Source organism: Protomyctophum parallelum, assembly GCF_964188405.1.
Source record: "Protomyctophum parallelum genome assembly, chromosome: 18".
NCBI classification, from domain to species: Eukaryota; Metazoa; Chordata; class Actinopteri; order Myctophiformes; family Myctophidae; genus Protomyctophum; species Protomyctophum parallelum.
In genome coordinates, this window is record NC_139716.1 from 26081368 (window position 1) to 26105060 (window position 23693).

At 43.6% G+C, this 23693-nt stretch overlaps 1 protein-coding gene across 1 annotated transcript; it reads right to left on the bottom strand.

The window, feature by feature from the left end:
* Positions 1–723: 723 nt before the first annotated feature.
* Positions 724–23515, bottom strand: sf3b2 (splicing factor 3b, subunit 2). Its single transcript, XM_083788634.1, has 22 exons — positions 23329–23515; positions 22750–22796; positions 21548–21598; positions 20234–20467; positions 15976–16038; positions 15195–15360; positions 14194–14303; positions 13898–14006; positions 13149–13255; positions 12180–12401; positions 11564–11680; positions 10560–10646; positions 9909–10136; positions 9364–9513; positions 8915–9004; positions 7613–7720; positions 6752–6859; positions 6217–6359; positions 4749–4850; positions 4141–4240; positions 2135–2326; positions 724–1149 (listed from the first exon to the last, which is right to left on the bottom strand). The coding sequence occupies exons 1-22, from the start codon at positions 23459–23461 to the stop codon at positions 1078–1080; spliced, it is 2739 nt and encodes a 912-aa protein (XP_083644760.1). The 5' UTR covers positions 23462–23515; the 3' UTR covers positions 724–1077.
* Between the last annotated feature and the right edge of the window lie 178 nt (positions 23516–23693).

Consider the following 23693-nt stretch of genomic DNA (forward strand, 5'->3'; position numbering starts at 1 on the left):
CAGTCAATAAGGTTTGAACCAAAATAAATTGCAATAGTAATCGCTCAAGGTTTTTTTCTTTTCTTAGGGTCATCAAAAGAACATAAAAATGTTTCAATTAAATAATTAGTGGTTCATGGTAAATTCAGGGGTTGAAAGTTGGGGTACCATTTATCCTCCTATATAAAAGGTAACATGTTCAAATAGTCATTGTGCTTAGCATGTGACATGTCAAACTAGGGTTTTTATGATTCTAAACCCATTCCAAGGATTAGTTTTGCACGAAAAAAAACACTCCTTGGGCTAAATTAGGCCATACCCACTTGCCCAAATGATATGACCTCATCACATTTGTGATGAGGTCTTACAATGGATGCAGAATCATGAAATCCCACATTCCTGCATGTCATGCTGTGTGAACCAGTGATCCAGTATGCATGTGGTTGTTTCAGCTATTTAGGTCAATATGTTTCTCAGCCAGTCAGGTGACAGTCATGAACCAGTGTCCTACAGTATGTGCCCCTCTGGTGGCCGTATCATGATCTACAGCAGTGGTGGGCAACTTAGTGGAGAGGGCCACTATATTTCCACACTCACTCCAGAGGGCCATATTGCATATTACTGTCGTAGCAAAAATAGAATGTAGAATTTAAATGAAAAGGGTTGAAAACCACAGAATTATGGTCATTACATTGTAATGTAATGACCAGGCAAACAGGCATAGGGAAGAGAACAATGCTCAACTGATGTCACATCATTTATTTACAAACAAACAAAAAGATTTATCAGAAAATCACGACTACAACGTGGAAACCAAATATTTTAGATGTAGAAAAAACAACATAATGGAGGAAACATATTCCACATAACGGGGTTCACCTATATTAGGCATATCACATATCGCATATTCTTAGGGTTTAAAATGACTAAGACAGAGCTTTATTGTCACTGGTCTAACCACCAGAATCCAGATGGCTGGTGGTGTCATATTCTGCTGTGTTCTGTGTTAAAATGTGGATACTGGCGTCCACCGGTTTGTTTTCGTGTGCAACTTCCTCTTTTGCAACACTTCCCTCGTGTGTCTCTCTGGGCGCCGATCTAGAACTTAAACTCCTTGTATTTCTTGGCACCTCCTCTCGTGTCCTGAGGCTGGGCCTTCCTCTTCTTTTGCTGTGTTGTGTGGAGGAGGAGGAGGAGGAGGAGTGAGGAGAGGCAAAGGAGGACGGCGAAGATGAGGAGGAAAGAAAAGAGAGAGAGTGACTGAGCAAATTACGCTATTTACAATCGAGTCCAACTTCATTTATAGAGCACAATTAACCACTTGAACCCCACTATACCGATCAGTGAAAAAAAGATAGTGGACCAACATTTTTCCTCATAGTTTTAGCAGCCGAAATTCCCTCCTGTTACGTTAAGACGGCGAACAGGGACCAGTCCCAACAGAACGCACGAAAACAGCAAAGAAGAACCGCCATCCAGCCACGTGACCCGGAAGTGGTAATCGGCTATTTTTTGGAGTCAGGGTCGTGTCGTGGCCGCAATCTAGCGATAGAACCTCTAATGTGTGGTACGGGAGGTCGAATTAATGTTGCATTAGGCTCCTAACATGGTCTTTTACCTCATTCAGAGCCCTAAAGCCCTAATGCGGCTGCTTCTACCATGGAAGAAAGCGGTGGCTAGAAGAAGCTAAAATCCGGTAAAGATATTATTATTAAATTAATTTTGGGTTAATACTGTTGTATGAAATCTCGTGGTTGGCACAGATTCGGTTAACACTGTGCAGTGCCAATGACCACAGCAGGGCAGCTCCTGTTATTGTGTTTTAACGGTGCAGCCAGAGGGCATATCTCCCCGCTCGACTGATAAGAGGCTGTGTTAGTGTGTTGCCACCCAGTCTGACCTTCCGGCTCAAGCGCTGCTGCTGCTGTTGTTCTTACTGTTATTGCACGACCATATTTTACGGTCTCACAGTCATTAGAGTTACCACTTTTCTACTACAGCAGTGGTTTTCAACCAGTGGTCTGGGGACCACCTGTCCTTGAGGGATTTCTAGGTGGTCCCCAGCTAAATGATGAACAGTCGGTAACCAAATGAACCCTTATAGATCTTTAACTCTTGAGAGCGTAAAATGAAGCCAAATGGATGGAAGTGTTACCTTCTGCTTGGCAGCGTGCTCGGCCACCATGTCACTGAAGTCCTCCTTCTCCACCTGGGCCTGCTGCTCTCGGACGTGTTCCTCGTACTTCTGCGTCATGGCCATGGGGTCCAGCTCCAGCTCCTCTGGGGCCAGGGCCACCTCCACGCCCTGGGACTCCTGACCTGCTCCCGCCTTGCGGCCTGCCATGGCCTGTGTGACGGACACATGGGGAAATGGGAACAAGGTTTAGGTACGGAGACAGCGAGAACCCCATCCCCAAATGAATACCAAAAACAAAACATCAAAACTAATACACGCTGAAATGTTACAAGTGAACACTATGACATTGTTGAATCACAGACTATATTGCTAAAAATAGGAGTTGAATGATGCCACTGGCTGTTGCTAATACAGTTTTCACTTGCAGAAGTGGCAAGATGAGGATTAAGGGAAAGAAAGAAAAAGCTACTAAATACTTGATGGTTCCTTATTGATTAAAACTAGTTACTTTCAAGATGTGAGGTGTAATGACCTACAAAAAGGTTTAGGTTGGGGAGGTTCTACTCATCACGTTTCCCTATAGAGAACAAACAACGTGTGAACCAATACACCATCTTTTATGCTCATTTAGCATCCAGAGAGCCAGCCGAGTCCTTTTCAGCAGCACAGCCTCTGCACTACAGCCACAATGGTCTAAAAATATACCCTACACAAGCACTGCTGGTGCTTTAAAGGTGTCGTGCAACGGAAATGGTGGACATTTTATTTAGAAGTTTCAAACGGTTTCAAGTTGAAACACCGGTCTGAAGTTTCTGAACCAATCAGTGTCACATCCCTTCAGGCGATGGGACGGTAGCTAGGGACAGTAGCTATGCTACACCAGTACTGTGTAATGAAGTACAAAATATGATAAATGCTCATCACAAGCCAACTAAACTCAAACGGCCATATAGAAATACATTAAAATATTTGTACACAGCTGCTATAACATGACATTTCAATTCATAATATACAACAAAGACGAGCATTCAGTTTGGTTCAATATGCCCAAACTGTAAACAATTTTATGTGAGAAAATACTACGTAGATTATTTGTCAACTAAAACCGTGGTTTGAATTCCACGTATGATTAACTACTAGCGACTCATGTATTGAATTGTTTGAGGAATGCCATCTATTACATAACTGTGCTTGAGTTGATAAATGATACGGTGTAGGTGTGTAGAATTGCACTGAACCATGCACACATTAGCTCTAGTATGTGAATAATGAACATAAATAAGCAGATCTACAAGCTTGCGATGTTGACGCCTTGTGGGCTTGTAGTTCTGCTATTTTATAAATCTGTGATCACACTCACTTCCCAACACACACCTATAAATAAATGGCAAAAAGTGTGTGTGTGTGTGTGTGGGGGGGGGGGGGGGGAGCACACTTGGGGAAAACATTTAAAAGCCTTTATTGAGTTGGTCAGTCACCCTGGTGAAGGCTGTGTGCCGCAATGCGTAGGTAGGTGCATTATTTTTATTCTTCCCATGCGGTAGACAATTCAATAAAAGCCTTTAGAGTTTTCCACATGAGTAACTTGGTTTTTCCCCCCCATTTAACTTTGTCACCCTTAAACCAAAGAGCACCTCGTTTTGGGATTTTTACTCTTTGTCAAAAAGAGGTGCTACTTTCCCTGTTTTCTCTACAAACAATCATAACACATTCTCCTCTCCATCATAGATATTAAAAAAAGTAAAGAGATGCCTCATTGGCAGCTGCAGTTTGTTGGAGCCATGTGTGTCGACGGGAGGGCGGAATTTACACAACAATTTACACCCTCCCGGAGCCGGAAGAGGCGTCTGCCTTAACCCATTTTGGGCCAGAACCACCTATAACATTATGTTATAATTTCTACAAGCTCATAGGTCTGCTATTTTTGAAAAATGGTAAAAATGTGGCGCAAATATATATTCTTTCAAAGTGAATGTTTTTAACTGGGGTCTAAATGGGTTAAATATGTCTATGGTCTCCCTTACCCCTGACATCTCGTAGATGTGTGTGGAGGCCATCATGGCTGAGCCTACGTTGCCAGTCCTTCTCTCAGGGAGCACAGTGAACAGCTGGGGTGTTTCATTCCTGTAGAACACAAACGCAACTGTCAAACAACTACCACATACTTCCTGCATATTTTAAAAAGGTCAAATGTAATCACTGGGAGTTGGTTTTCATTTAAACTAACTAATCTCCATAGCACATACACAAGCACTGGATACTCAAATATATAAAATGTACTTGTCCATACACAAGCACAAGCATAAAATGTACTTACTAGCTGGCTACTTTTGTCCTAATGTCTTCTTTGTTTTTGTATGCTTATAAGACACATTTGGTGAGCTGCCAACATTTCCAAGTCCAGTTCATGTTGGCTGTGGTGGGTTCAGTTTCTAATCTAATCTTGGCATGTACTCTACAAGCGTTTTAAGCTGCTATGCAACCATGATTTGAAGTTCTGTGTTTCTGACATCCGTTCCCCTACCTACATCCACCAATGTCCATGTCAAACATTGACATGGACATTGCTCTAACCGCTACGCCGGTGGGTTCCTTTTGTACCATGTGTCAATAATATGAACAGACCACTCACCCATCCATGGCTTCCTCAATCTTCTTTTTCCTCAGCTCAATCAGCTCTGGAGTCTCCATGCCGGCAGGGACGGACGAGAAGCCCCCTGGGGTGATCAGACCACTGGAACACGAACACGCGCACACACACACACACACACACGATAAGATGCCATGAAGTAAGACAGGTGGAGACAAGCACACATCCAAATAAAGAGAAGAGATTCATGTTTCCATGAAAGTATTTGTTGTAGTTGCTGAACACAAAATGTGGCACCTGGAGCCAACTACTGTGGCTTTAAACAGACAACATCAAACGGCTCTATAAACCTCTATTAAAGTCTCTCTTGTAGCAAAAGAATAAGAATAACTAAGTAATTAATTAGAGATTTTTTAAATATTAGCCTATGCCAAAAATACGGATGCCATGTTGAAAATGGTTAATCTCTTAATACTACAAAACTACCAAAAACAAAAGCCATTTGTCCTTAATAAGGAAATTACACATTTGCATGAACAATAAGGGAGTCTGATGGTTGCAGGGGATAGATAATCTTCTACACAAACATGTACAGTAGATATTGGATACACATGGGAAAAACATTATGTATGCACACGCAGACAAACAGACACCGAAAGACCAAATAAGACGCACCTAGAAACGCACATAGAAACTTAAGTTACACAACAATAACCCATCAAAGACCCACCTTTTCCAGTCTAAATGCTAATGAGGATAAATGTGCACCAATCTGAAGCGTTTGAACCTCCAATTACATGGTAAGTTATGTTAATGCGTGGCCACGGCACAGCTCGCGTCTCCGAACTCGTGATTTCAACCGAGCGCCAATTTGCCTTTTTAGCTCGTTAAATATTTGTCCACGTTTAAATAGACAAAATGAATGCTGAATATTTTACCCCGGCAGCTCACTTAACAGACTTGTGACACTTTCCAGCTGCCGTTTGGTATTGAACAGAGAATAGAGAGGTTTGGTGTATGGACCGATTTCCCCTGAAGCCATTTCTATCCACATGTAAGGTTTCCACATTGCACTGGGTAACCATCCGCTGAGGATGTTATTTAATCATCAAATGTGGACCGAGCGCTCCCTCCAGGAAGCTGACAGAATACAACCACAGCCTTTTGCTGTTGGCTGCCCAGCAGCTATATTGGACATCAAGTAGCTTTCTCAATCCCACCTCGTATTTCTCATTCACACACTTTCTCTGTTCCAATATACGGTCAATAGATTCAGGCTGGTCATGGCCCCTGCTTGGTGAGCCTTCACAAATGGGGGAGAGAGATGGGGGGGGGAAGACACGCGGCAAAGGCCATCGGGATTGGAAGTCGAACCCGCGGCACGCCGTCAGGCTGGTTCAGCACTGGCCAGCCTAGGTGCCCGGATGGTTGAGCTAACTGTCAGGGCCACAATTTATCCTCTAAACAACTACAATAACTGTAATGTACTTGTGCTCCCACATCAAAGTACCTGTCGGCCGGCGTGAAGAAACCAGTTTCGTCTGGCTTCTCTTCGTCGCTCTCCTCGTCCTCCTCTTCCTCCGAAGACTCCTCGTCCGAAGGCTCCAGTTCTCCCCAGGGCGTGTGGTCCACCTCCTCCTCCTCCGCTTTGGCCTTGAGGACAACGCATCACATAAATAAGGATTTCTCCAGACCATTCTGATGCATTTACCACTAATTCTTCTTTAACCTTTATTTATTCAGGGAAGTCAGTTGAGAGCAAGCTCTCTTTTCCAATAACGCCCCGATATGGATATTCAAAAAATAGCAGATGTACAAGCTCACAGTGCGGCACCGAAGTATTCGAAATAAAAAAATTAATTGTAATGATTTTTGGAAAAAACATTAAACACAAATCTTGTTTTCTGGGGGTCTCTAGCACAAAATATATTTTCAAATGAGGGTCTGCGACCAAAAACGTATCAATTTGGGGGTCCTTGGCACAAAATGGTTTGAGAAGCAGAGTGTCTAAAGACTAAATGTCTTGAATGGTTTAAAGTGGTTACCTGGAAGTCTCCAGCGTTGGTTCCGAACACGTCTCCGTACAGAGGCTTTCCCATCTCGTCTACAGGTGGCTTCCCCCAGCCTCCAGCATGGTAGCCAAACGTACAGCTCTGAACCCAGAGGACAGAGAGGCACAAGAGGGAGGGGAGAGAAAAGATGGGAACATTGTCATCATCACAGATACAAATATACTGAGTGGGATTTCCCAAAAGGCAGGATCCACTAAATGTCACTTATCGGCCTGTGCTATTCAACTAGGGCCTGAGTGAACTACGGTCGCATTCACACCAGAATGCTTTACTGCGATTAAAACAAATCCTGCTGCTGTGTATTGTCGGAAAGTTGGCAGGTGTGAAGGCTCAATCGAAGTCTGATGCGGATCATAGAACCGCATTCTACTTCGCCAAAAAACTGGGGTTTCGCTTTGCTTCCAAGCACACCTGACTTCGATTCACTGCAGGTGTGAATGCAATCGCACCAAATAAGGGAAATTAAACGTGAGGAACAAACACAGTTAGAGACGGAGAGACATTTTTTACGCAGCGCAAAGATGTCACGTTACCGTGGATAGACGTGGTCAAATGAGGATAAACGTTGGATAATTAATTTTGCACTGCTTTCTGCGCTCAGTGCGCTGTGCCTCCACGTGCCCAAAAAAACAGTGAGTGCGTACACACACACACACACACACACACATACCACTGTGTAGTTTATGAATTGAACACATTGATAAAGTTCCCTGCTGTGTTTACAATTGCTGCGGATGACAGCGCAGTGTGAAGGCAAACGCAGCAAATTAAATATTATGCAAAATAACTCTCCCCTCACTTGTGAAAATGTCCAATAGCAGTCATAGACCTTACCTCTGGGATTGGGGAGTTGAGTCCAGGGATCTTGAGGTTAGGGTAGGAGGGAGGGGGGCCATATCTCTGCATAGCAATGAGCCAGGGAGGGGGCACCTTGTGGGAGTTCTGGAGAAGGAAAAGTTGACAAAATATAATTTATTAACACAATCCCTCCCGTTAAGCATAAGGTCTTGACATCGAGAAATGTGTTCAGGGCATAAAATGGACCTCTTCTCAACTTGACAAAATTGTCAGTATATTTAGTCATCATAGCTTACTTTTTCTTTTGTTTTGATTTAGTTTTAATCAGTGAAAAAAGGTAGTCGAACACTGTAGTCGACAAAATCAACACCGCCAGTTTGGAATAAAACAAAATCAAGCTCTGAAGAAATGAGGGAGTACGAGAGACAAAATCCCAGCCATACTGCGTAATCGCTGAAATTGCCTTGAATATAATGCAGCTAATATTTTAGACCTTTGCCTGATCTGCAGGTCACAGCCAATATAATTATGCAGGCGTTAAGAGAAGTACCGTATAGAATCCCATCTTTATAGTTTCGCTGCTCTCTGGGGTAGTAGCCACCGCTTTACTGGAGCAGGTAATGTATGCAAATGATATGCTCAACAACTATGGTGTGTACCCGACTCATATTTGTTTTATAAGGTTCACAGTGACATTGTCTACATTGCTACGCATACACACACCGTCTTCGCCTCCTCCCACTCACAGCAGGACAGTGAGCCGCACAGTGTGTAGGGTAATGATTTGTTCATCTCTTTATGTGCACATAAATCATTCCTTCTGCAAAAGCAGCCTGCAGTATAACTGCAGCATGACTATGTCTATGTGACTGTCTACGTGGGTGGCAGTGACCTCTGAACCCCTAATTGCTCCCGATGTGCAGGTTGGACTTGCCTTGCATGGTTTCCTACTTTCCTCTGTCATCGGTGAATGTGTGTGTGTGTGTGTGTGTGTGTGTGTGTGTGAAAATGGGTGAATGTAATGCACAATCTCTGTAAAGCACTGTGGATACAAGCACTATATAAATGCACCATTTACCACTTATGTGTATGATGGCTATAAAAACACATTTCAACCTGCTGACAATGACAGACAAGCATGAATTGCATTACAATATAAAGGTAATTACATTCATACACAGGCTTCCAGACATTTCTGGATTTTAGACAGTTATTTGCTGAATCATAAGTAATGTTCCTGGGGTTATAATGGTGGGAGTCGTGGGACCAGGGATCTTGAAAACACATTTCTCGATAATGTCAAGCCGTGTGTGTGTGTGTGTGTGTGTGGTTACTTACAGGTCCAACGGGCATGCCCAGAGCGATACGCAGCTCGTCAGAAAGATCGCCTGGCTTCTTTTCTTTGAGACGGGTCTCAAATTCTTTACCCTACGAACAGAGAGAGAGAGAGGATATTTTAAAGTTAAATAAGACCTCAAGACTGAAAATGTAACGTTTTTTAGGCCGATCAGTTGAAGAAATCATGACATTTCTGAGACCATTCATGTTTCTGGAAGATGCTTCTAAACTTCTATTGCTAGTTTAATCACTTCAAATACCCTGTCATCTTAAAATAACTAATGACCGAAAATAGCCAATCTACAAGCTCAGATTGGCTATTTTCGGAAGACTTCTATGGAATCCACGACTGAAAACAGTCGTTGCAACTGAGAGAATTGTAATCCATGTACAATAGAACCATTGTGAGTGCCACACACCGAAAACAAAGACAAAGCCATGTCGCGTACCTCGTAGTACAGATCTCCATGGATGGAGAGTTTGGGTTTCATCTGCCATTTGAAGAAGGCGTCGTGGAGTTTCTGGTAGTCGATGTCGATCTTCCCCATCTTGGGACGAACCTTCTCCCTCATTTTGGTCTTCATGGTCTTGGCGTCCTCCTGTGGAAGGAAGGGGAACGAACATGCTGTGTAGAAGTCCAGAAACACACTCTTTTTTTTTTTTTTTTTTTAAGATATTTTTTTGCGGCTTACGCCTTTATTGATTTTTTTTTTAAGGGATAGAAAGTAGGCTGACAGGAAACGGGAGAGAGATGGGGGGATGACATGCGGTAAGGGCCGTATCGGGTCCGGGAGTCGAACCCGCGGCACACCGCGACTGGATCACCAGTCCGGTGCCCAGACCGTTACGCTACGGCCTGGGCCCAGAAACACACTCTTTATTGGCTTTATTAATAACTTCCAATGGGATTCAACCCTCCCCCAACGTGGACAGTGCCAGGTGGCTCCACACTCTCCCCATTCATCGATCTTGGTCAACCGACCAACCAACCCACCTTCTCCTGCAAGGCTTCCCTCATCTCCTGGATGCCGGTTCTCTTGATGAACTCGGGCAGCTCAAAGGGAGGCTTCTCTATGCCCCTCTTGCCCTGCAGGTACTTCCTCTTGAAGCACCAGTGGCGCGGCACGGGCACCGTGTTCCTGGTGGCCTTCAGGTGGACCAGCAGTTTGGGCTCCTGGGCTGTGACGTCGTGCATCTCCACCACGTCTGGGCGAGCCACCAACTGGAACATGGAATGGAGGGAGGGGCAGGTGACATCCAGATCAAATCAAAAGTTGGATTGATTGTATTGCTGCACAATTCATCAAAAAAAGATCCAGATCTAGATTCAGACACCTATGCAATCTCATTTTGTGAAGAATCGTGCAGCACTAGTTGCCTGTCCAATTCATTTTAGTTAGTCATTTGAGCAGGAATCGTGCAACACTAGCTTATTGTATAAAATCTTAACGTTATATTATACTAAGACGAGGCATCCCATCTGTGCTTTATGACACACTGCTGCAGTGTAATACTTTTTATTTTAGTGTATTACATTTGATAAAAAGGGCCAATATGTTACCCGGTCCACTGCATGAAAGACCTAAGCATGAAAATAAGCAAAAATAAGCATAAGAAATAAGCATTTAGCAAGCAAAATAAGCACCTGTTTGAGCTCAGCCACAGTCAGTCTGTTCATCCGCCTCATTTTCTTCTTGGACATTTTGGGCAGGTCTGGTCTGTGCATGTTATCCTGTCCACACACACACACACAACAGTGTTACTTGAGCAGAACAATTTCAACCGATTCACGGGCATTCATCTAAATATTAAATACGGTTCAAAGACATTGCAAAGTGTGGTTGTTGTTGTTACCACATTGTAAACTCTTCGTTTATGTTCACAATATGGAAGGTCATGTAATGTCATCTAAACATAACAAAATGCATCAATACTAGGGTTGGGACGCTTTAGGATTTTAACGATTCCACTTTCCAGTTCCTTAATATAAGGTCCGATTCCTAAACGGTCAACTTAAATTATTCCTAATGGACAGTTACAGGTCTGTAACTCGGAGTGTGCAAACATTCAAGAGTTATATCAGTCCTTGAAATTAAAATGTTTGAGAACGACCGGTATTGTAATTGTAAAGCAGATGTGACATTCACATACCAGCTTTGACAGTGTGATAAACCTGTTCCCCAAACGGTTCCTAACTGTAGTATTGCTGTACAAAATTACAGTACCTTTCATTTTTTTCTTACTCTTTACCTGTAACTGTGAAACCTTAACTGCTATGCCGCCTCTGGGCGACTGATTTAAGATAATAAAGATACCCGACCTATCCAAATGTAATATAACCGATTCAGGTTCCTTATTGTTGGATCCAGTTCCACAACCCTAATCAATAGATAGATCATTATTGTCATTGTAACATGTAACATGAAATTAAAAGTGCCAACCAATGCCAATACGTATATGCACACGCACACACACACACACACACACACACACACACACACACACACACACACACACACACACACACACACACACACACACACACACACACACACACACACACACACACACACACACACACACACACACACACACACACACACACACACACACACACACACACACACAGCCCTGCTCTCTCCAACATACGTCATCACTGTCATCATCGTCGCTGTCCTTCTTCTCTTCCAGGAAGCTTTTCTTCTTCAGGACTTCCGGAACCTTCTCTGGTTCCTTCTCTTTCTCCTTCTTCACATCGTCAGTTAGCTAGGGAGAGTTAAGAGAAGAAAGATCAGAAATTATGGTGGTGGTGGAGAGGTCAAATGAAACCAAATGGACCGCTCTGAAGTTAAATTATTGTAAAACATCTGCATTACTTTATTTACAAGTAGTCTACACATTTAGATAGAATGTAGTAGAATTATTGTTTGATGGTTTGCCTGTCTGTAGCCTACACTTCCTTATATTAACCTGACTCCACCAGATGGGGCAGTAGAGAGTACACTCTACTGCCCCATCTGGTGAACGTCATATTGCTGTTCATATATTCAGAATGGGTCCTAATGGTATCAACATCAATACAGCATGGAATTGTGGACAGCACAATATTGTTTCATTTTGGGTCTGGGAGGCTAAATGTCTCAAATGAATAAATAATGGACCTTGATGGTCCATTGAGGGTTGAAAACCACTGCCTCAATGGATCTAAAAGGACTCCAGGGTTAGGTTAACGCCCGTGCAGAGAAGAACTCCAACGGTGTCTTACCTTGAACGCCTCGAAGATCCTCTTGAAGAAGATGAAGTTGGGGTCGTAGATCTCGGGCTCCTCCGTCACGTACTCGATCTCCACCTCCTTGTCTTTGTCCTTCTCTGGCTCTTCATCCTTATCTTTGTCCTTTTCGCTCTCCTTCTGCTCCGCCTGCTCCCTCTTCTCCAGGGCGCGCTGCTTCTTGTTCTTTTTCTTTCGGTTCCTACGCTTGCGGTTTTTCTACAAAGGTGAGGACACAACAAAACAAAGCTCCTGTGAGGATTGTGAATTAATGGTCTGACAAAAAAAAGACCATTAATGGTAGGGGAAATTAGTCTTGGGCTTTCACCCCTGCTGCAGCCACACACAAAACATTAATGACAAACAAAATAACACAACATTACACAAGTGCACACAGTGTGAATAATCTAACCTCTTACACTGAGTCACTGCTGAATGATATTTTGGAGTCAAATGCCATACCATACCAGGGGGTTCTCAACCTTTTGGGCTGGGGGGGGGACCCTAAAAATTACTTTGGCCATGTCTCGCGACGAAAGGTTGTCGGGATTCGAACCCGTGACACGCCGTCAGGCTGCATATGCAGCCTAGATGCCCAGAACTGTACTGTGATTGTAATGAGATTTATTTTAAATAAAGTATAGTGCAATATAAATCTAATGTATTATTATAATTATTATTTAAACAAATAAAACAGTATGAGCACTGAAACATTGTCCTACTACAAGGACACCTCAAGTGTACAAGGATAGATTTTATTTTTGAGTGGTGCAACCACTCCAAGGAACAGCAATGTCCGTGTTCACCTATATGTCCGCCCGTTCACCTATGTGTTCACATGTGACGTTAATGAGTACCAGTAGGGGCGCTGTTTGCCAGAAACAGAGAGAGGGATAGAGCTGCACTGTTGCCTGCTAATGAGAGAGAGAGAGGTGGGGGGGGGTGTGATTTTTTCTTAAAACCTACATCTTTTTTGGACATCTGTCCATCGTCATCATCGGTTTCAAATGAGACTTGGAGAGCCGCTGATCCGCCCGCCTCCACAGACATGTCACCATCCTCCCCGTCCTCTTCTGATGGGAAAGCACAGCAAAGCAATATGACTTTATATGGAGCTACAGCTGCCATTGTGGCATTTTAGTAGATTTTTAGTTGACCATTAATTGTTAATAAATGTGAACACAAATCAAAATGACTATTTCTCTTTTTGTGCTATGGCCAAAGCAGGCCATGCATTGACAGAGTATTGTATAAAAGGAAGAGTGGTCAGTGGCAGCTCTATCTAGACAGTTTAACGTAACCCATTAAGGCCTGAGACTTTGTAGTCCCAAGGACCACCAGAAGAGAAGATTTGTGTTATTATCACATTTATTCACTTTAAACATTTAAAAAAAATAGCAGATGTACAAGCTTGTAGAGCGGCACTAAGTGACGCAATGTGAGCATGTAGATCTGCTATTTTTGAGAGCCACTGATTTATGAAAAACATATGTTGCTGTGTACGGGTTAAAAGGAGAATGGTTGACAGCAGTGTTAATTTCTTCAGCATATTTTGATTTAGTCTCAGTCTTTTGAATAACACACATTTAGTCTTTAGTCCCATTTAGTCTTCTGAAATTCTTTTTTGTTAGTCTAGTCTTAGTCGACGAAATATCAAAAACCTTAGTCGACTTAGTCTTTAGTTGACAAAATTAACACTGGTTGACAGAGCTCACCTGTAGGGTCGGTCAGCTGTTCCTGTCGGATCTCCTTCAGCTGCAGAATCTTTTCCAGAGCCTGAGGGATCTTTGGCCCAGAGACACTGGCCTCCTCTCCCTGCCACGACTGGGACCAACAGTACCACAAACCAAGCAAGCACAGGAAAGACAACACAACTAAATACAAAATTATACAGATTACAGAACTGTAAAAAGATGAAATGAAATAACTTCAGCTTGAAATCAATACAAGACAAATGCAGTGTGACGTCAACTCATGCCATTAGTGGTAAGTGTGGACGGACAAAGCATACCTCTCTCCCGTCCTCTCCTGGAGGCGGGGGCACCCTTGGTCTCTGATTGGGCATCATATTCACACCAGGGGGCATGGGACCCCGTGGATCCATCCCCCGCGGATCCATCCCTGCACACAGACGGTTCATACATATTATAATGGTTGGTGCATTCTGCACCACAACACAAAACACTCAGCTTTGATCTACAAAAGCATCTATCAACACATTTTTCAGCTTCAATTTGACAGTTACTTCCAATTTCACTTAATTGCTAATCGCATTTCTAACAGTGGATCCCTGCTTCACTAGAAGTTGATTAGATGCGATGTCACAGATTGTTTTTCTCTCTCTCTGCATTCTTCCACTGCGCTTAGTGTGTGTGTGCGCCTCTGCCTATTTTCACACCCTTCATAAAGTACTTTGTGCTCTTCAACGAGATGATCAACTTTGCAGCGGAAATCATGTTGGTCTGGAAGGACACAGCCCTGCTCAAAGGGTGAATGACCATGACTATGTGAAAGACAGCTGTGAAAAACTGATCAAATTTACCCCGGTCCAAAAGCTTTTTATACGGACGCAATATTTGGCGGCATTGTGCAAACGTGATTGACAAAACATGACTTCTACCCGAATAACCGAATTCTACAGAATACCCGAATTCTACAGGATAAATATAACAATTTAAGAGCGAGTGATTTTGCCTATGATTTCTTATGGATACCACCACAAACCCAAAATCGTTTCATCGGTTTAAAAACAAAGCGCTTACAATGGTCCATTCATTCATACATACATACATTGGGAGGTGAGGCGGCGAACAGTCAACGCCAGCGTCCTCACTTCCCACATTCACACACCAATGGTGGCGAGTCGGCGACCACTAGAGGTAAGGTGGGGTTCAGGCCAGGGTCTTGCCCAAGGACACTTCGACATGTGGACAGGAGGAGCCGGGATTCGAACCGCTGACCCACAGATCATTGGACGACCTGCTCTACCTCCTGTAGTAATAGACAGTGTACCTCTCATGGCGCCTGGAGGCATGTTGGGCATCATGAGGGGCCTGGAGCCCATGTCGCCCGGTCGGGGCCCAGGCCCGGGGCCCGGTCGGGGGCCAGGCCCGGGGCCCTGCTGCTGCTGCATCTTGGCCATCTCCTGCTGCCTCTCCTGTTCCAACAGCACCGCTGCCTGGTGGAGGGAGAGGGAAGCACAGGCATGAGAAAAGAGGACGGCAAATAGGAGATGGTCCCGACGATTGTTTTTAGCGACACAGTTGAAGAATGCTGTGTGCAGCGTTTATGCTGTGTTGTACATAGATGCTATAGCAGTGGTTTACAACCAGTGGTCCCCAGCAAAATGATGGAGAGTTGCTAACCAAATTGACCCTTATAGATAATTTTACGCTCTTCAAAGGGAAAATGTTGTTAAACATCTGCATTACTTAATTTACAAGAAGTCTGCACAATTAGAGAATTTAGAAGAATTGTTATTTTGATCAAAGTTTGCCTGTTATCTCTTCTATGGTACCAACATCAATACAGCATGGAATTGTGGACAAAATCTTATCCAATGACAACAAAATATTTTGGGTCCGAGAGGCTAAATGTCCTCAAATGGTGGTCCATGGCTCAAATGCCAAAGAAATAATGGACCTTGATAGGAAACTTTTTTTGAAAACCACTGTGCTATATTGATTTTAGGGGGGGGGAAGTGTAAAGACATTTATTGTAAATGAACCTCCATAATCTGCCATCTGTCAATTTTATTATCAAAACATTCATAAAAGAATCCTCATGTTCGCACCCTTTTCTGTTGCTCCAGAAGCTCCTGTTCTTTCCTGTGTTCATCAATGACACGGGAATCCCCCTGTAACATGTACAACCACACACACATTAATACTAATAACTCTCCATAAACAGAACATTACAAATGTACTACCTGGTTAGTATGACTTTAATCCCTGCTAGCTTTATTGTGATTTTCATTCTGTAGCTCCCTTCAATGGCTTCAGTTTGGCACCAAGTGAGTGATCGAGGTTCAATATGATAGTGCCGTGTGACCAAAATAGGCTATCTACAGACCCACAGTGTCGTACCGCCATGACGATGTATAAAATAAGCAATGTTTTCAGCTCTATGGGTCCGTTCGGAAATGCGCACCGGGAATGTGCTCCGTTTTTTTGTGCACTGGGCTGTGACCGTCATAGAGCGCACCGAGTGGGGCTTATTTACGAACGACCAGTTCGTATTCGTAAACGTAACATTGAAATGTAATTCATAACATTAGCCTGTCTGCTGTTGGTCTACTACACGTTGATGCGTGTGTAATAATAATGCTCAAAGGACCAATTTCACCGTTTGGGAGCGCTCGTCCGTGACGCATGCACACTGGACAACCCCAACTTCTGAGTAGGGCACTCAGCACACCCATGGCGCACCGAATAAACATACGACAAGAGGGCACACCAGTGTAGCCTGGGTTCCAGCCTGATTCGCTGCATTCCATGAATTTGTTTGGTCACTCATTACTAGGGATGGGTATCGTTAGGATTTTTTCGAGTCCGGTACCGATTCCGGTTCTGCTTATCGATTCCGGTTCTTAACGGTTCCCTATTTCGGTTCCAAAATGATATAAAAGAGGTCAAATGTTTAACAAAAAAGCTCAATGTCAATTTAAGACATGTAATGAATAAATAGTGTGACATCCTCTTCCTCCTCATTCAGTTGAGCCATTTGTGGATAATATAGTAAAAAAATTAATGGTATAAACTTAAGGTCAATTGTTTTTCACAAAGCTTTTATTACAAAGACTTTGCTTTAAGACAGATGAATAGAGTATAGACCAACATCCTTTCCTTTAACAGTTGAGCCATTTGTGGATACTACAGTTACCTCTTACTACTACTGACAATGACAACAAATATGTCTGAGAGACTACACAACATAAACATCACTGCAACACATCACTGCAACACAAAGTCAGAAATCTAGAAAGAAATATCATGTGGTGCACAGTCTGCATGGCATGTCAGAGCAGAGTGTATACTGTATACTAAAGACATGTATAATGAATAGTATAACATCTTCTCCTTTATTGAGCCATTTGTGGATAATATAGTGATTCTTTTAAATGTGTCTATATAATATCGATTCTGTATTTACCCAGGGCAATAGTGTTACTAACGGTTTTGGAACGGTTTTGGACACAGGCTGCTACTTCTCTTATTACCAATAACAAATAAAAGCATGTCTGAGATCTGAGAGCAACACACACGATTGACTGTGTAAATTAGCATTGCTAATGAAGGGGAAGGGGCAGCGTGTCAATGGGGGATCATTGAAAACAAAGGCGGCTTGGTTTGCTACTAACAGAAATGTGCATGCACACGGGCTGCCCAAAGTAGGCTATCTTTTGTTGTTTTTTCGCCACCTCTCGAAGTTAGACTGGGTATCTGACCCTACGCCGTGATCACACACACACACACACACACACACACACACACGGGTGCGCACTCGAAGTGAGTGCACCGACGCTTTCTCTCCTTGTCTCATGTTGATTCAATGCTGCGCAGCCAGCGTGCTGCGCACGTATGCAGTGAAGACTCAGACAAGGCGCAAGATTCCTGTCCCCTCTTAAAAGTTTCCTCCCATAAACTTTACTTGAAAATTACGTTTAAGAAACTTTAATAATGATGTCGCCAGGCACAGCGCGTCTCTCTGTCTCGTAACATTGAAATGTAATTCATAACATTAGCCTGTCTGCTGTTGGTCTACTACACGTTGATGCGTGTGTAATAATAATGCTCAAAGGACCAATTTCACCGTTTGGGAGCGCTCGTCCGTGACGCATGCACACTGGACAACCCCAACTTCTGAGTAGGGCACTCAGCACACCCATGGCGCACCGAATAAACATACGACAAGAGGGCACACCAGTGTAGCCTGGGTTCCAGCCTGATTCGCTGCATTCCATGAATTTGTTTGGTCACTCATTACTAGGGATGGGTATCGTTAGGATTTTTTCGAGTCCGGTACCGATTCCGGTTCTGCTTATCGATTCCGGTTCTTAACGGTTCCCTATTTCGGTTCCAAAATGATATAAAAGAGGTCAAATGTTTAACAAAAAAGCTCAATGTCAATTTAAGACATGTAATGAATAAATAGTGTGACATCCTCTTCCTCCTCATTCAGTTGAGCCATTTGTGGATAATATAGTAAAAAAATTAATGGTATAAACTTAAGGTCAATTGTTTTTCACAAAGCTTTTATTACAAAGACTTTGCTTTAAGACAGATGAATAGAGTATAGACCAACATCCTTTCCTTTAACAGTTGAGCCATTTGTGGATACTACAGTTACCTCTTACTACTACTGACAATGACAACAAATATGTCTGAGAGACTACACAACATAAACATCACTGCAACACATCACTGCAACACAAAGTCAGAAATCTAGAAAGAAATATCATGTGGTGCACAGTCTGCATGGCATGTCAGAGCAGAGTGTATACTGTATACTAAAGACATGTATAATGAATAGTATAACATCTTCTCCTTTATTGAGCCATTTGTGGATAATATAGTGATTCTTTTAAATGTGTCTATATAATATCGATTCTGTATTTACCCAGGGCAATAGTGTTACTAACGGTTTTGGAACGGTTTTGGACACAGGCTGCTACTTCTCTTATTACCAATAACAAATAAAAGCATGTCTGAGATCTGAGAGCAACACACACGATTGACTGTGTAAATTAGCATTGCTAATGAAGGGGAAGGGGCAGCGTGTCAATGGGGGATCATTGAAAACAAAGGCGGCTTGGTTTGCTACTAACAGAAATGTGCATGCACACGGGCTGCCCAAAGTAGGCTATCTTTTGTTGTTTTTTCGCCACCTCTCGAAGTTAGACTGGGTATCTGACCCTACGCCGTGATCACACACACACACACACACACACACACACACACACACACGGGTGCGCACTCGAAGTGAGTGCACCGACGCTTTCTCTCCTTGTCTCATGTTGATTCAATGCTGCGCAGCCAGCGTGCTGCGCACGTATGCAGTGAAGACTCAGACAAGGCGCAAGATTCCTGTCCCCTCTTAAAAGTTTCCTCCCATAAACTTTACTTGAAAATTACGTTTAAGAAACTTTAATAATGATGTCGCCAGGCACAGCGCGTCTCTCTGTCTCTAGACTCCTCGACAACTAACTCCATGCAGAGAGATGGCTCCGCCTCTGCAAGCCACAAGCCCACAACTCGTCGCTGATGCAACGCGGTGTAGGTTTGTAGATCAGCTCTGTTCCCTGCGCATCTATTAAGGGAAGAAAATAAATAAATAGCGTGTGACCGCGTGTCTGTGGGAACCGATAGAGAACCGAAATTGAATTATTGTAATGGGTACCCGGTACCCAGGCACGTTCGGTTCGGTACATACTTGGTACCGAGATTCGGGACCCACCCCTACTCATTACTCAGTCTGGAAAGGGTCCCATCTCCAAGGTTGGTGGGACATGTAAAAGGGTGAAATGGACCAGTGGCCTCCGATTGGTCTGTGGTGCGGGTTGGGGAAGGAAAAAAAAACACCCGTTTGACATCATATCAATGCGCACCGCGCAGCTACTGCTGTTGCCCTGCAACGTCCCTTATCATTCAATAAACTCCCCCACACAGCAGTCAGTTTTTCTGTACTACTGAATCAGACAGTGGACTACTGAATCAAATTAATGTTTACTTTTTACCGTAGGTTTAGACTCGAACTGGCGGTATTTTTTTCAACAGTGAGAAGCATGGATAGAGTAACGCTGGCTGATGATGTATAAGCAACAACATGGCTACATAACATAACAGGTGACATTATGAAATGCGAGTCTGCTCTCTGCTGGCCAGACCGAATAGCAGTCTGACAAAACAAATTCACTGAATGCAACGAATTAGGCTGGAACCCAGGCTAACACCAGTGCACTCAGTGCAGATTTCCGAACGCACCCAATGTCTTTTGCCCAACACATCTAACAACAATTCAATATCCAATGATGAAAACGTCAGTTGGGTCACCTGCTGCTTGGCTCGCTCCTCCTGCTGCATCATCATGGCCGCTCTCTGCTGAGCCATCTTCAGCTGGTCGTCCTGCGACATGCCGGGGGGCATGCCTGGGGGGCCGTCCATGCCCATGTGCATGCCCGGTGGAGGAGGGGGGCCCCCGGACATCATGCTCATGGCCTGGAGCATGCCCATACCAGGGGGCATGGGTGGCATTGGCATGGGAGGCATGGGGGGCCTGCCTCCCATCTGGTATAATAGAGGAAAGGAAAGTGTGAAGGTATAATAATACAGGGCATGTGACCGGTTGGTGTCAGTCATGTGGCATCAATGGAAAATGAATTATGCATATAACTATGGTTCTATATGAATACCGGATGATTGATTGAATTCTTTATTAGTCAGAAATGTAAACAGTACAGAGTACAGTCAAACACTTAGTCTAAAAGTAAGAATATCACCATTCAGGTCAGGAGGTATGAAGGAATAGATGAAGAAGAAGAAGAAATGCGTTCTGGTAAATCAAGTTTTATCAAGGGTAACTGGACTAAGCATCAGATACTTGTTTACAGCCAGGCCCACATGGAGCATTTCATGGTAGTGGTTCAATGCCTTGTCCAAGGGCACTTCAACGGTGGTAATTTTAACGTGTCGGACCGCTGATTCGAACTGGCGACCTTCCGATATCTAGCCCGCTCCGCAATTTACTCGGCCACCGCTGCCAATGATGCCAAGATGAAGTCTGTGGTATAATTTTGTGGTATATTTTTCAGGGGTTTAAGCCCAAACCACACCAATGGGTCGCCATGCAACTCCTTGCAACCAAACGGTTGCGATAGATGCATGGCGAACCATTGGTGTGGTTTGGGCCATTGAATTGAACCAGTTGAATCACTTGGGTGCAACAGGACATATCACATTGCTGGGACGAACACTAAAGCCAGGTGCAAGTTCCGACCAGTCATTGGTCCGACAACGCCAACCCACCTCAAACCCTAACCATAGCCGCAAGCACGGAGCAGCGCATGTTCACCAACCTTAACGCATGTTCGTCAACCTTAATCTGGTCGTTTTCCGCATGTCGGACCAATGACTGGTCGGAAAAGCGTACGGACCCCACTAAAACTGTCTCGTCCCGTCTTGACCCTTTGGTGTGGTTTGGGCTTTAGTCTCAGCGCTGACCAATTTCGCTGATCAAAGAATGTGCAGACAAAGAATTGGGTCTGGAGGAGATCGCTGAGCTGTTTGTAACTTTTTTGTTTCCATTTCATTTCTGACTAATAAAGTATAGCATTCAATCAATCACAGATGATATTTGCTGTGTCGTACCTGAGGGCCCATGGGTTTGTCATCTCTGGGTTTGTTGAGGAGGTTTCCAGTCTGCAGAGAGGAACCATACAGTATATACAGATTAGGGCTTTCAAACGATTAAACATTTTAATCAGATTAATCACAGCTTAAAAAAGAAAAGAAGTATTAATCATGAATAATCCTCATTCGAAAAAATATGCCATGTTTTTTCTGTATATGATAGAAAGCGGATATATACATTTAACGTATGTATGCAGCTTGTGTTTTTTCCCCCATCCAGATAGGGTTAGATAGGGCTTCTCTTTTCCATCTTTTGGATCTATCAGCCATCAGATACCAGAGCGATGACTAGCATTTTTTTTTTAAACAGACGCCTCATTGGACGCTGCAGTTCGTCGGAGCCATCTCTGTCGACGGGAGGGCGGAACAATTTACACTCTGGGGGCGGAAGTGCGCCAGGGCCGGCACGCTACATGACCCTACCACTCAAGTGACTACTGGCCAATCACAGTGCATCTTTCCAGGACTTGTCAGACGCGAACAGAGCCGCGGAAGCTTGGCTCATGCTTCGCAAGGAGTCCCGGGAAAATGTCGTCCCCTCTCGAGAACACACAACCCAGAACCGGAAGAGGCGTCTACCTTTATATGTATATAAGCATCTATGATGACTACTGCAGAGTGGATGGGATTATGGGATATATGGGGCGGGGTCACTAACATGCATTAATTGCATTTAAAATGTTAACCTAATTAATTCACAAATTAACTAACTGTTAACTTATTTTGACAGCCATAATACGACCCGATTTTTTACATCTCGCTGATATAAACCGCGTTGTGGCAACAGTGTTTGTTTACATAAGGTTTTTATTTGATTAACCACTTTAACAATTATTTTATACTTTGGCCAGTGGTTTTCAACCACTCTCATTTAGCTTGGGACCACCTGGAACGCTCCCAAGGACCCCGGACCACTGGTTGAAAACCTTGGCCATTCAAAGATCATCGTTTGCCCGTTATCTCTCCTAAATGAATGGTATCACACCACATCAATACAGCCAATTGTGGGGTCTCCGAGAGGCTAAATCTCATCAAACGCCAAATAAATAATGGGCCTTGACATGAAAAAGGCTGCAAACCACTACGTTAAAGGTTGCAGAATTAAGCATTTTGTCAGGCAACTGTGAAGTCATTTAACATTAAAAGTTGGGAACATTTACCTGGATCATATATCCTTTCAGTCTGTCAATGAGCTCTTCTCTGGGACCTGGAGAGGAGAAAAGCATCACTTGAGAACACACACGGACATAATATAGAAATATTTTGCAGCGTGCATCCATGGCTGCTGCAACAGGACATTTCTGTATTTCTGCATTTGTATACGTCTCTAAATGTTCTGATTGACAATGGTTGACCCTGTTGCTAAAGTAACAGTTTTTGTATTGAACTGTGCTTTAGTTTGAAATGTCCCCATGCTGCATACTGTGAAATAAAAATGTCAGACTACAATCAGACATGTAGTTAAGTAGTAATAGGCTAAGATACCCAGGCCAGTGGGGACTGGGGAGACAAACGTTTTATTTTTCTTTAAAGCATAAACCTTTCCCTGTTTTACAATACAGTACGAAAACAGTGTGGATAATAAACAATAGTAATGGTTGGTAAAGATAATAACTAATAACACGACTTTAATGTCAACAGAGCAGGCCCAAACCCCGACCTCCACGGGAAGTGTTGACTTAGCATTAGCTTGAATGCTAATCATCCAGTCCCTCAGAAGAAGGTGCAGAATAAGTTACCCATGTTGGGCGCTCCCAGCTCCGCCAGTTTGCCCTGCAGCTCCGGGTGGCTCCATGTGTTCAACGCGGCGATAGCTGTCCCCAAATCGGACGGGAGAGAGTCGGTGGTCCCCGGCGGTCCGTCTGTCGCCATGTTGTTGCTATTGCTTTCAATGAACAAGAAGAGACACTCACTCAATACGTTGGACACGCGCGATTCAACGGGAGATTTCGGCGACGCGACGAGAACACAGAACGCCCGCAAAGCACGATGGGGAAACCGCAAGGACAACAGGGACATGTAGTGCGAACGAATTATTTTTGTATGCGTTTTTGTTTTCGTTTTTTTAATCAGTTTTAAGGTCTCTAAGGTTTTAGTGTGTATT

Excerpts from the sequence above, each read along its gene's own strand:
- sf3b2 (XM_083788634.1), bottom strand. The coding sequence starts at position 23,461 with ATGGCGACAGACGGACCGCCGGGGACCACCGACTCTCTCCCGTCCGAT. Across the intron at positions 20,468-21,547 it reads ACAAACCCATGGGCCCTCAG|ATGGGAGGCAGGCCCCCCAT; the intron begins GTACGACACAGC and ends CTATTATACCAG. Across the intron at positions 4,241-4,748 it reads ATTGAGGAAGCCATGGATGG|GAATGAAACACCCCAGCTGT; the intron begins GTGAGTGGTCTG and ends TGTGTTCTACAG.